This window comes from Nanorana parkeri, unplaced genomic scaffold, assembly GCF_000935625.1.
Source record: "Nanorana parkeri isolate BGI_ZX_2015 unplaced genomic scaffold, ASM93562v1 scaffold104, whole genome shotgun sequence".
Taxonomy (NCBI): Eukaryota; Metazoa; Chordata; class Amphibia; order Anura; family Dicroglossidae; genus Nanorana; species Nanorana parkeri.
Window position 1 is genome coordinate 1,895,105 of NW_017306372.1, and position 12,668 is coordinate 1,907,772.

At 39.9% G+C, this 12,668-nt stretch overlaps 1 protein-coding gene across 1 annotated transcript in view; it reads left to right on the forward strand.

Annotated features, from left to right (window-relative positions):
• FREM3 (FRAS1 related extracellular matrix 3) overlaps positions 1-12,668 on the forward strand; it is a 144,366-nt gene that overhangs the window by 15,918 nt on the left and 115,780 nt on the right. The window contains exon 3 of the mRNA XM_018552972.1: positions 2,379-2,613. Within this exon, the coding sequence (XP_018408474.1) occupies positions 2,379-2,613 (235 nt within the window). The remainder of the gene's footprint in view (positions 1-2,378; positions 2,614-12,668) is intronic.

Genomic DNA, 12,668 nt, shown 5'->3' on the forward strand with positions numbered 1-12,668 from the left:
TTCCTGTTCTCTTGTTGTTACCTTTCTTGTTTTTTACTGTGAAGTTGTTACTTTGTTGTGCTTCTCGTGTCCTCCCTACAAGGTTTGGACTGGTGCAGCTTATTTTGTATTTCTTACGCATTATAAACTGATTAAAAAGATTTATTAAAAAAAGAAATAATTGTGATACTCAAACATACCGGTCTGTAAGTTAAGGTTAAGTGATTTTTCCCACAGTTGCCATGTTTAAAAGGCAATTCATATAGTTCACTGACATACTTGCAGTTAGAGTTGATACCTCACACCTGAATCCAGAGGCTGACAGCTATAGAATGTCTAGCAGCCTCAGCGTTAGGATCAAGGTAGAATATCTCCAGAACTCATCTCAGGCTGAGACTGCATGCTTCGGTGCACAGATGACTGAGAAAGTGAATTCATTTCAGCTTTGCCTGAGATAAAAGAAATGAAAACCTCAGTGGATATTTCTTTAGTTATACTTCTGCTGTGAGGCACATTAAGGAAATGACAGATGCAGGAAACTGAAGTAGGTAGGTAAGATGATATTTGGAAACTATGAGCGTACCCAACATGAGTTAAATGCACTCAACTGTGTATATACTTTATGTACCAATGTATGATTACAATGTAACTGTCATGACTACAGTGCAAACACCTTCATAGCAGGACTACTGAGAAGACATATGAGTGATAGATACTTGTGCATCCTGTGTTTGTGCTTGGCAGTGTTGGCTTGTGCTATTACATTAAATCAAGGTGAGGGAAGCTTTGGAAGAAACCTGGAGAACAAGGGCTGCAAGTCCACAATGAAACCACATCCCACATTTACTACCATGTAATAAAAAGCAAAGATACCCACTCTCTGCCCTTTAATCCCATCAACAGCCATCAAATGCTTGTACATCATGCCTGTGTGTGTAGGCCTAACCCAAATGTTTTGCCTCAGCTTGCAAATGTTTCCATGCTTTCACTATGAATCACTCAGGCAAATGACTTTGCCATTAAGATACGAATAGGTGTAAGATATTTATAATTTTTGCTGGGTTATTCAAAAATTGTTAACAAAGTATGGCACGGATTTAAGCTCAAAGACATCTACCATACACTATCCATATGAGAGGGAAAAAGAGGAAACTGTGCATAATGGTTTGAATTTTTAGGTCTATTCAGCTACTTTTGTGATTCACACATCTTTGCCATACTTTATACTTCACAGTAAAATGATTACACTATTTCCTTGAAAATGTCCCTGCTCCCTCTTTGGACAGAGCTGATAATGCAATTATTTGTCTAGACCAGGGGTAGGCACTCAAGCTGTTGTGGAGTGCTGAGGTTGCCCACCCTGGCTGAGACGTTTGCAAGCAGGTAGACGTAATCACTTCCACTAGAGAGCCAGCAGTTGGGAGTGAAAACATAATCAAATGCCTGTAGTTTGTGTACATGCTGGTACTGGCACTGGTGTATTACACATATCGGTGGCAGTGAAAGGGTTAAACTATATGTAATGCCCCCACTTTGTTTTTTCTCCGTCATGTATAGAATGCAGAATGGTTTAAAAAGTCTTCAGATACATTTTAAATGTGTTAATACTACTTAACAATTAATAAAATTCACATCAACATAGTAAAGATTTTTTTTTAAATTTGGGCCAATTGGCTCAATGTAATGGACCCTACCCCATGTGTGATGAAACAGATTCGAATTATTGGGTAGATACATTTTAGATTTCCTCAGCCCTGTCATACAAATATATTTTTGTACTTGTTCACAAATTCTTCATAATAAGGAGTTAAAAGGAACGGCTGTGGACAATTGAAGAAAAAGAGTTTTCTGTATTAAACCCAAAATAAAATAAAATTTAAAAAATACAAAAACATTAGTTATGTAATTAAAACTTTGCATGAAATGTTTCAAATTACTTCCACCTCATAGTAAGTACTATTCCTGCTAAACTAAATAAGTAGTATGACTTTGCCTGCATAGTGAACAAGCAAAACCCCTTCCTGTGAAAAATACCTTAGGGCATGTATAAAAGATGGAACAAATGGAAACCCACCAGCTTCCAAGTGTCTTTACAGTCCAGGTCTTAAAATAAGTTATAGAAAATGATTGGTTGCTATGACAGCACAACATTTTTACACTTAGCACACTTTGCATATATCACGCCCTGGTGGATCCATGGAGCTCTAATGGTCAGTCATAGAAATACAAAATTAAAGAGGACCTCCAAACACAAAATGCCCTGGTGCTTGCAGCACTGCATGCTGATATGAAAAGATCCCAAAGTTCTATTTTTATTAAAAGTTTTTTTGTATTTACCTTTTATTGATATTCGACTTCTGTGTTTCCCAAGACACTGGTGATGTAGCCTGGCCTCACAGATGCACCCTTGGAAGACTACGTCACCAATGCCTTCTGGGCAAATGTAAAGAAAGACAAAAACTTTTTCAAGAGATTTCCTGAAATCTCACAAGATTTAACAAATGAGAGATCTCGATTATACAGCTCAAGTGTGGGAGCTGGCGCCAACGACATCAGTGAGCCAGCACACAAAATGTGGAAGAAGAAGCCAGCCACGGATGACACCAGCTTTCAACATGTCAGCACAATTTTGTGGCAAGAAATAATATGTATTTAGTTTTTCTTATTGATCCTGTGATACTGGTGCTTTCATATAAGGAGGGGGGTGTTAAAGCACCTATCATCCTCTTCAGAATTTCATAGCTGGGCAGGTCTAAATCAGGAACAACAAAGCTCTCCATCTATAATATTTTCTTCCTGTGATTTAAATGTCCATTATGTTGATGGAGAGATGCGGTTGGCCCTTAGACAGCAGCTGATTGTTAAGCAGGACAGGGCAAGTATAATTTATGAGGTCAGCTAATCTGCGCATTAAATCCCTCTCAGCTTTAAAGTCAAAGTGTGTTAATTTTATGTAGTGATCACATTATTGTCATTAGAAGCCATATAACAAATGTAGTTTGGACCAGGGTCTCACTGTGATGGTCAGTTGAGGTAAGCATACACACCTGTAGTCTTTGTTTTCAATGTAACACACCGCACACAGTGTTAACATTGTGGTGAATTATATACAGGTGAAACTCGAATAATTAGAATATCGTGCAAAAGTAATTGCAGTAAGTGCTGCAAAAGGGGCCCAAACCAAGTACTGAGTACATACGCATGCTTGTACTTTTCAGAGGTCCGATATTGTTCTATGTACAATCCTTGTTTTATTGATTGCATGTAATAATCTACTTTTTTGAGGTTGTGGATTTGGGGTTCTTGGGGTTTTCATGAGCTGTAAGCCATAATCATCACAATTATGACAAATCACGGCTTGAACTATCTTGCTTTGCATGTAATAAGTCTATCTCATATATTAGTTTCACCTTTTAAGTTGCATTAGTGAAATAAATGAACTTTGCACAATATTCAACTTGGTCTGAGTAAGCAAACTGCATGGTTGACGTGAAAATGATTCCAAAGATGTGTAAACAGAGATAAACCATTGTGCTAGATCTTACTTATGTGCAGATGATTAATGGGCTTTGTTCATGAACTGTTTTACAATGAACAGCGTGTCACTAAAGAACTTTAACTTATTTCTACAAGTCATGCACAGGAAGAGAACATTTACCCCCAAAAAAACCACCAAGAGGTCTCTTGAAATGTGTGTGTTTAACATTGTAAACAGCAGATTGTTGACTCATGACTGGAATGCCAGGGACACTGGTATTTGTAGGCTGGCTGTGTAGTGTCCAAAACTAATAACAATGGGTTTGTCTTTGCTATTGGTATGCTCCATCTGTAAAGTCAAGACAAAGTTTTTTCAAGTAGAACTGGTTGGTAGCATGAATGTTCTTTTTAGGGTGAACCATACATGTCCCAATAATTGAAATACATGTTATAAGTTGCAAAGTCTGAACATTTTTCTAGCTAGACATTGTTCCTCCTTTTCAGCTCTAAAATACGGGGTAATTTACCTCCAAGAGTACTATCTGCATGGAGTTTTTCTGCCCATGTTTATGTGGGTATGCTGCAGTTGATCTGATACTTATGGCTGACTTGGCTTTCAACCCAATTGGGCCCCACTGTGTAAAGCTGTAGTGAGGACATTAGATTGCAAACTGATTCAGGGGCAGTGCTGATGTGGTGGCTTTACGTTATCTATATGATCGCAGATATTTTGGTGTATTTACTAAACTGTATGCATTATTTTTTTAACTTTTGTAAAGAATTATCCCACAATGAGTTTATTTCTGCATGATTAATAGGATTTCCCCATTGCACACCATACCAATCTAATACCTCATGATGGGTGCCAAAGCAACGTGTGGATGGCACCACAATGGAGCCAATAGATACATATGTTACCAGCATACCTCAGGTATTTTCATTGGAAGCCACCTTTATTGATATCCAAACATCATATCAAAAATAAAATAGCAAATTTTCAGTTATTGACATGATGATTGGATGTCAATAAACGAGATTTCCAATGATATGCTGGTAACATATTTCTCTATCTCTGCATGATATCGGTATGTAAAGTCTTTATTTCTCATGATGGATATACCACATAGAAACTCACAGGGTCAAAAGTCTACAATAATTTAGGGACAGAATGACAGACGGATCAGCGCAATCATTTTTATATTAAATACATGCCAAAAAAGGCAATAGTATAACATACTGTGCCGCCCCAACGGGGCATAGAATATGAGATGCATAGCCTCAGTTAATATTAGCATTGTTTTAGATAGAGTTATTATAGTGTGTTTTTGCCTAACTATTTTCCCCATAGCAAATCCATGTCTTATCCTATGCTGCCATCTAGTGGCCTTTGTGATATCACACATGTCTTTTCTGTATTTCTGTTCCCCATGTGACGACATATTTCCAGTCTATGTATGCCCCTCCCTTCTTCCTGTGTGCAGTACTTCCTGTGTCATGGCCACAGTTAAGAGCCACATGTAACAAGGACACACATGTGATCTGCACAGTACGTAGGAAAGGCATCATTTTCTGACCGCACAATACTATCACCGTTCAACTGCTGTTCCTATCATCTGCTGTAACCCTGATGTTAAAGAATAAACACCTCTTTTGAATGAATCGGTATTGACGAGTTCAGCTATCTGACGAGGATTGTCCGCAGTGAGTATATCTGCTTATACAGGCCAGGCATAGAGGTCTCAGCAAGGGATATATTTCGCTATCACAACGATCGGAGTCAGAATACATACATTTGACAAATTCCAGTAATCCAAGCTATATACTGTGGTTATGAAAACTCTATATTTAAAGGTAAAAGATACCAAATAATAACAAAAATACTGCATGCATTATGCTTTAATAAATAGATCATCTACATGCATTAGGTTAATTATAGAGCAAATACAAACGCACTTTCACAGTGCTCATCTTCACACAGATATTTAACATAATGCAGAATATTATATGTGGTCACCTTGTAGGGTCCTATGCTGTTTGCTGCCATGTCACTGTCCTGCCAGCCTGGCTGCCTAGTAGTGGGAATGTATAGAGAGCTGTGAGAGTAGCCTATAGTTGGGTTGGTGGACTGTGGACAGCCGGAAGAGGAACATCAGTTGAACAAAGAGAGGATGTAAAGCCTGGACTATGTGAGTAACCTGTGTTTGGGTTTGTCAGGTGACACACTTATTTCCTGGTTCAGTCATTCAGGTTCATATGTCACCCTTCCATCTCCAACCTGCTTATTGAACAGTGAGTCAACATCTGGAAAACAACAGTAGAAACACTAAACGTGACTGAAGTAGCAGTACTGCTAAACCCAGAAGTAGCAGGGTAATCTTATTGGCTAATAGAGATAAGGATGCTTGACATATATATTTGAACTGTATGCCTGGAGCTCTACTAAAACAAAGAAGCTTAAAGAAGAACTCCAGGATTTTCAAAGTTAACCCTAGCAGTGTGGTTACCCCCACACTGCAAGGGTTGACTGCTCGTTTTGGTCTAGGGGTACAAATAAAGAAAATAAACTTACCTGATCCTCGATCCCACCTGGCTGCTAGACTGGTCCTCACAGCCTCCCCCAGGCTCCGGTGGTCTAAGCCCTGGTGACATTATCATGTCTATGCAAGGTCCATTTACTTGCATTAGACATGAACAGGGGGCGAGAGGGGTGAGCAGTCACTGCCACAGAACCGAGGTCAGGTGATTTTATGTTCTGTTCCCCCGAGTGCAAGGGTTAACTTTTCAAAATCCTGGAGATCTGCTTTAAATACAGCAGGGGGGGGGGGGGGGGATTTTGTTTTCTGGATAGGTTCTGAGAAAATTATATATCAGGAGTCTCAAACTCAATCACTTGGGGGCCACTGGACACATTTTTTTCTCCGATGGGGGCCGCTTGCCAAATTTCATACTTCACACACACATCAAAATACACACAAATGGAAATATGCACAAGCCCCCACAACCAGAAATACACACACTAATGTATACACAACAAGGCCACATTCACACCTGTACGTTTAGGTGCGATTAGGGATTCCTGCAGCAGGAATCCCTAATGTGGCGTTTACATGCGGCAGCTGTCACCCATTAAAGTTAATGATCAAATTAATGATCAGGTGACAGCCGCTGCATATAAACGTCTGCACACCGCATGTAATGGTATGTGTTATGATTACATGTGGTTATAGGGTTGCCACCTTTTCTTCAAGCCAAACCCGAACACTATAGCGCTTTGCGGCAATTTTTTTGTAAAGTATACACTATGCATGTATTTTGTAAATAAATGACATTGGAGTTAATCACAACTTGCCAGTGTGCCGCAGGTCCCCACATATGCATTCTGTAGATAAGTGTACAAAGCAGTACCCATATACCTTGCCGCACTTCTTACCAGATATACCAAAAGTAACGGGTGCTGGTAATGACTGCGGATGGCGCGGCTCACAACAGAACAATACAGATGTCACCGGCACACCGGCACCAAGATCCCATGTTACTGCAAATCCATTTTATTGATAGTTGTCATTCTGGGATGGCCGGGTCCCCTTCATCAGGCTCAGAAATTATATTCTATTATGTCCATATAAAAGTTGTAGCCCTTTTATGTAATGTAATTTCTGAGCCTGAAGGGGACCCGGCCCAGCCCAGAAAGCGCTTGTCGTTTGAATGACAACTATCAATAGAATGGATTTGCAGTAACATGGGATCTTGGTACCGGTGACATCTGTTTTGGAGTTCAGATATGTACTATGGCACATAAAAGATGCTCACACAAAAAAATGTCACAGGTTACTTGTGGCATTTTTTTATGGGGGCACGTTTTATGGTCTATACAAGCCCCCCCCCTTTTCACTTGATATTTAACAGTATAATATAATATATATATAAGCGTCCGCCGCAAGATATGCTAGTATGCGGCATTGTATCGTGTTGAATGATGTGCCCGGGCGGGACGTGGGCACAGACCCGGGCACATGTTTGCAAACCCGTACTGCCCGGGTGAAACCCGGACGGGTGGCAACCCTATGTGGTTAGGAATCAAGCATTATCCCTGGATGCACGATCGATGCCTCCAGGAAGAATGATTCCTAACCACATGGCCGGTACTTTGAGACCCTACTGTTATATATACTGTATAATTATACAATATACAGCGAAAAAGGTTTAAATGTGGGGGTACCCTGATGTGTGTTTTATGAGGGAGATCTGTCTTTTTTCTTATAAGTGGTGGGTGGCTTTGTGGTAATTGTGATACTATGTATTTTAAGGGTTGTGGTTTGTGTCAATCATTTTAAAATCTCATGAGTGCCTCAGTACTTCTTTAGGCCCCATTCCCACTAAGCGGATTGCCGCACGATATCACGCAATTTTGCCACGCGATATCGCGAGAAGTCCGCTCCAAAAGGTATGCCGCTTAGTGTGAAAGGGGCCTTAGTCTTCTTTATGGTGATTAAATATGGTATAGCTCAGGCACTGCAGCCCTTAGCATAAAGCTGAACTCCAGCCTTCCCTTCAGTCTTGCACAATTGTACGAGCTCCTCTCCTGTACTGAAATTCCTTACTCTGATTTTACTGCACACAGAGAGCTTCTCACAATGTGCATTAGAAGCTGCAGCAAGTCAGACAGAGCCCACCTCATTTCCTGATTGGAGGACATGCAACAGTGTCTAGTTCTTCTCCAACCTTAATGTCCCCCAACAATTGGATTTTAGCTTTTTTCCGTTATGGAGGCTCAATATCAAACGTTGGCATTACCTAAGGCAGTCTGCATGTAAATGGTGTAACTCTTTTTTGCTGATATGGAACTTGAGTAAATCCAGCTTCAGAATCTACTTCTTGGTGTGCTAGTTTTCTCTTCATTATAGGATTTTGAATGGTACTACTGTAAAGCCATGCACCCATTCTTCACAATAGTTACATATGGATGTCTGTGCGGTATGGTTTGATGCATTATTGCATGCAAATGCAATCTGTCAAGGAATACCCACTCCTCCAGCCTGACATCCACCTATCAAGACTTTTTGATATTTGCATAACTCCTCCCATGGACCAGCCACTGCTTGCATCAGGGCTAAAGGCTCTATTAGCAAAACTCTAGGAAAAAGCTCAAGGAAAACTATTGGATGCTGTGATGATTTTTGAAACTATTTATAGTGACATCCCAGACCCTCCAACCTGCCATGATCTGCCTTTTCAGCCAGTCCCCGCCCAGCCTGTCAATTAATATCACTATTTGGCTGTGCTCAGACCAACACTTGTGCCTGAGCAATAGATTAAGCTCCTAGACACAGGCCTCCGTATCCAAGTTCCATTGGCCCAGGGTTCCAGTGTTCTTGGTAATCAACTTTGGCTTTGTAACTGACTCCAGTAGTTTGCTGCCCACCCTGACCATCGGCCTGTCCTTGCTTGAATTGCTTCTAAGATTGCTTGTTGGTTTTGTACCTTGCTTTGGTTCTAACCCTGATTAGCTGCCATAATCACATGTTTGTTTAAGGGCTGCAAACTGAGAGCCATTCTGTAGCAAAGTCGATCACTCTTTGCAATGTGCTCTGGTAAATACCAGACACCTCTTTAGACTCTGTGCCTTGGCAATTTTTATGGGAAGGAGAGACAATCCCTCCTTCCCATTACAGTGTATTTCCTGCTATTCTTTACTGTTACCCTGAAATAAGACAGGAACTTATGGGTGTTACTCAGCCCACAGACATACATAATATTCTGATGTCTAAGGATCAATTCAGGAAATAAATAACAATGTTCAGTGCTCAAGAATGCACATCCAACCACCAACTAATATCTATGGCAAGCTTAGATTGTTTATCTAAGTAGATCTAGAAGATGCTACCAGAGTTCCACTTCACAGGAGGATTTAACCAGACTGTCATGCATGCTCACCTATAGCTATAACCCACACTGCCAAGTAGTATGCTCTTTTTCTGGTTATATTCCATCATAACTTCTTGTTAGTTTTTTTACATGACACGCATCTCCCAATTCTGTCCTTTTAATGAATAAGCACCATTACAGCTTCCTGGCCCTAGACAACTCAGAATCTTGGCGAGACGTCTGTTTTTATTACGCGTCTCCAGCTATTTAGCAGCATATAATATCTGCTGTGCCATGTATCACAGATTTTAGGTTTAATTGTTGCTGCTCACTCACATGTTAAATCCTGGGGATTTACATTCCAACTTCTAATTCCTAATTAATGTATGTTTTTTCAGACAATATTCTGTTCTGTCATTTTCAAACCTCAATATAAATCAACCAAGTCCATAGTTACAATATGCAATCTCCGGAATGTAAGTTTTATTTTACATACAGTAGCAGACAAATATATAGTTGAATGATACCTAAATGGCTGAGCTGATTAAAATTGGAAGCTTTCAAGACCGCTTAAGATGTATGAAGAACCATTACCTTGTCAAAACATGATTCAAACACACATGATGAGCGGATAGCATGGTATAAAGGTGTCATAAATGCATTCCCTGCTTGTAAGACACTAATCTCCATATGAGATCAGCCAGATGGACTGCCATGATAGTTTCAATAAAGTGTGAGGAATGGCTATGGGCCTTGCATTCTGCAAAAAATGCTAAAATAATTCATACTCACGCAACCTTCCCTTTAACCCCCTCATGGCCGAGGCCTTGTTTTCATTTTTTGTGTACATGTTATAATCCACATTTTAAGCCTGAAAATTACTTCAAACCCCCAAAAGTTATATATTTTCTGAAAGCCAAGACCCAGTAGAATAAAATGGTGGCAGTTCCAAATTTTTATATTGCACGATATTAGCGGAACCCCTTATTAAACCCCCGAATTTAATGATAAATGCACTTAAACGCCCCAAAACACAATAAAATAGCCATTTTTTAATAAAATCTAAAAGATGAGGTTACAACGAGTAAATAGATACCCCAAAGAGTAAATATATAACCAACATGCCCAGGTTAAGAATTGTGTGCGTCCGTGACACTGCAACAAAATTCAGTACCCCAAAAAGTCCATAGACGACGATTTAAAAGACCCCATAGGTCATCAATTTAGAGATATGTGTAAATATTGGCCCTAGAATTAGAATTATTGCTCTCACTCCGGCGTGCCCGGCAATACCCAACATGTGTAGCACGATCGTCGATTTCATACGTAGGTGCACCCGACGCGTGTTTACATGAAGATGTGCGTGCTCGCAGTGGGACTTTAAAAAACTTTTTTAAATTATTTTTACATTTCTTTTATTTAATATTCATTTTAAAAATTAAGATATGGCATGTGCGTGCTCGTGGGGGACTTTAAAAAAACTTTTTCAAATTATTTTTACATTTATTTTATTTAATATTCATTTTAAAAATTAAGATAAGGCAATTGTAAATATGTGACATGTGTAATCTTTTTGTATATTATTGGATTGCAGTTAAACTAAAAATGAGTCCCTAAAATGATTCTAACATGTGTAGGGATATCTAAAGTGAGCAGTGTAATGGGTGTTAATACGTAAATATGTGTTAACTGTTTGTATGTTTATGTTCCATTTGTGGGTATGTTACATATATGTATTTTTTTTTACTTAATTTCATACCTGTCACAAGAAAGCCGTAATGTGATAGCATATTTGTGAGAGGTTCTCTTTATGGAAACATCAAGGGTTCCCTTTTCTGCAGTTTTGTTGGCTCAGATAGAAGGTTCTAAACCTAGAAGTGTTCAGCATTGAACACTTTTTTATTCATTCACCTTCATACTGGGTGCAGTGGAAGAGGTCTTGGTTCCCAGGCCAGCCAGATGAGCTTTTGGACAAAGTAGAGATGGCAATGGAGTTAGCAGCACGTTGGCAGCATGTAGCTGGATTTTCAACCTCCACAATCAGTTCAACATGTAAGGCGGGAACTTCCTGACATAGTTAAAAGGTGATCATGCAGGGGCTATTGCAGCACTGAGCTTGTTTTATACTATGCCTTTGTCCATCCCCCCGTAGTAATTTCAAACAAAAATTAAAAATTTTCTAAAGTCTGGACTGGTCTACCATATAATAGTGACATTTACTTTTGATAATTTACATGTAAAAGGTTTATCAGTTCAACAGCATTTCAATGGAGACTTTTGGCCCATGTCACTGTGTTTCCAAAACCTGAAAAGGACCCCCTCCACAAAATTATTGCCCCAGCTCTCTTTTGAATTTTGATTTTAAGGTCTTTGCTAAGATTTTGTCAGAAAGGCTCAAGTGCCTCCTTCCAGACCTGGTTCACCCTGACCAGATAGGTTTTATTGTTGGGCGGGAGGCCCAAGATAGCATCAGAGTGATCCAGCTTGTCAAATGGGTAACAAATAGCCCTGCTTTCTGCCATGCCATGTCCATGGGCACCGAGAAGGTGTTTGACGGGATGGACAGAGCCTTTTTAGAAGAGGTGTTTAGAGCCATGGGCCTGGGACAATAGATGCTACAGAGCATTCTAGCCCTATACCATTACCCTAGTGCTCGAGTGAAAATCAAAGGTGCTCTTTCAGTCCCCTTTACAGTAACAAATGGTACAAGACAAGGCTGCCCACTGTCACTTCTATTATTCTTCCTAACTAGAACCATTTCTTAGATGAGTCTGGGCCAACCCTAATATCCATGGGGTCCGCATAGGTTCCTGTGAACATAAACTTTCTGCTTATGCAGACGATATACACTTTAATGTTTGTGATCTGACTGTCTTCTTACCCAAGTTAATGGAAGAATTGGGGGATTTTGGCCTACTTTCTAAATTCAAAATAAATTTTGGTAAGTCTGACATACTCCCACTTACCACACAGCATGCTCTAGCACATGCTCTATGTCAATCTTTCTAGTTTAAGTGGCAGGTTGGTTCGCTGCTGTACTTGGGTATACATCTGACTGACCACTGTAGTCATCAGTACTCAAAAAATGTTGAGCCACTGCTTCTCTCCGTCAAAGCAGATCTCTGCAGTTGGGATAGAATGGCCTTTATCTGGCTAAGTAGAATAAATAAACTGAAAATGGCCATTCTACCAAAATGTATGTTCCATCTGCAGATGATCCCATTGGCTATACCCGGACACTTCTTTTACCAACTTAAACTGTCCATGCCCCATGTCTGACAAGTGGAATTGTCTGCGAGGTTCCCCCCCCCCCCCACCCACTTTTGTTCACTTCAATGCTTGGTTGG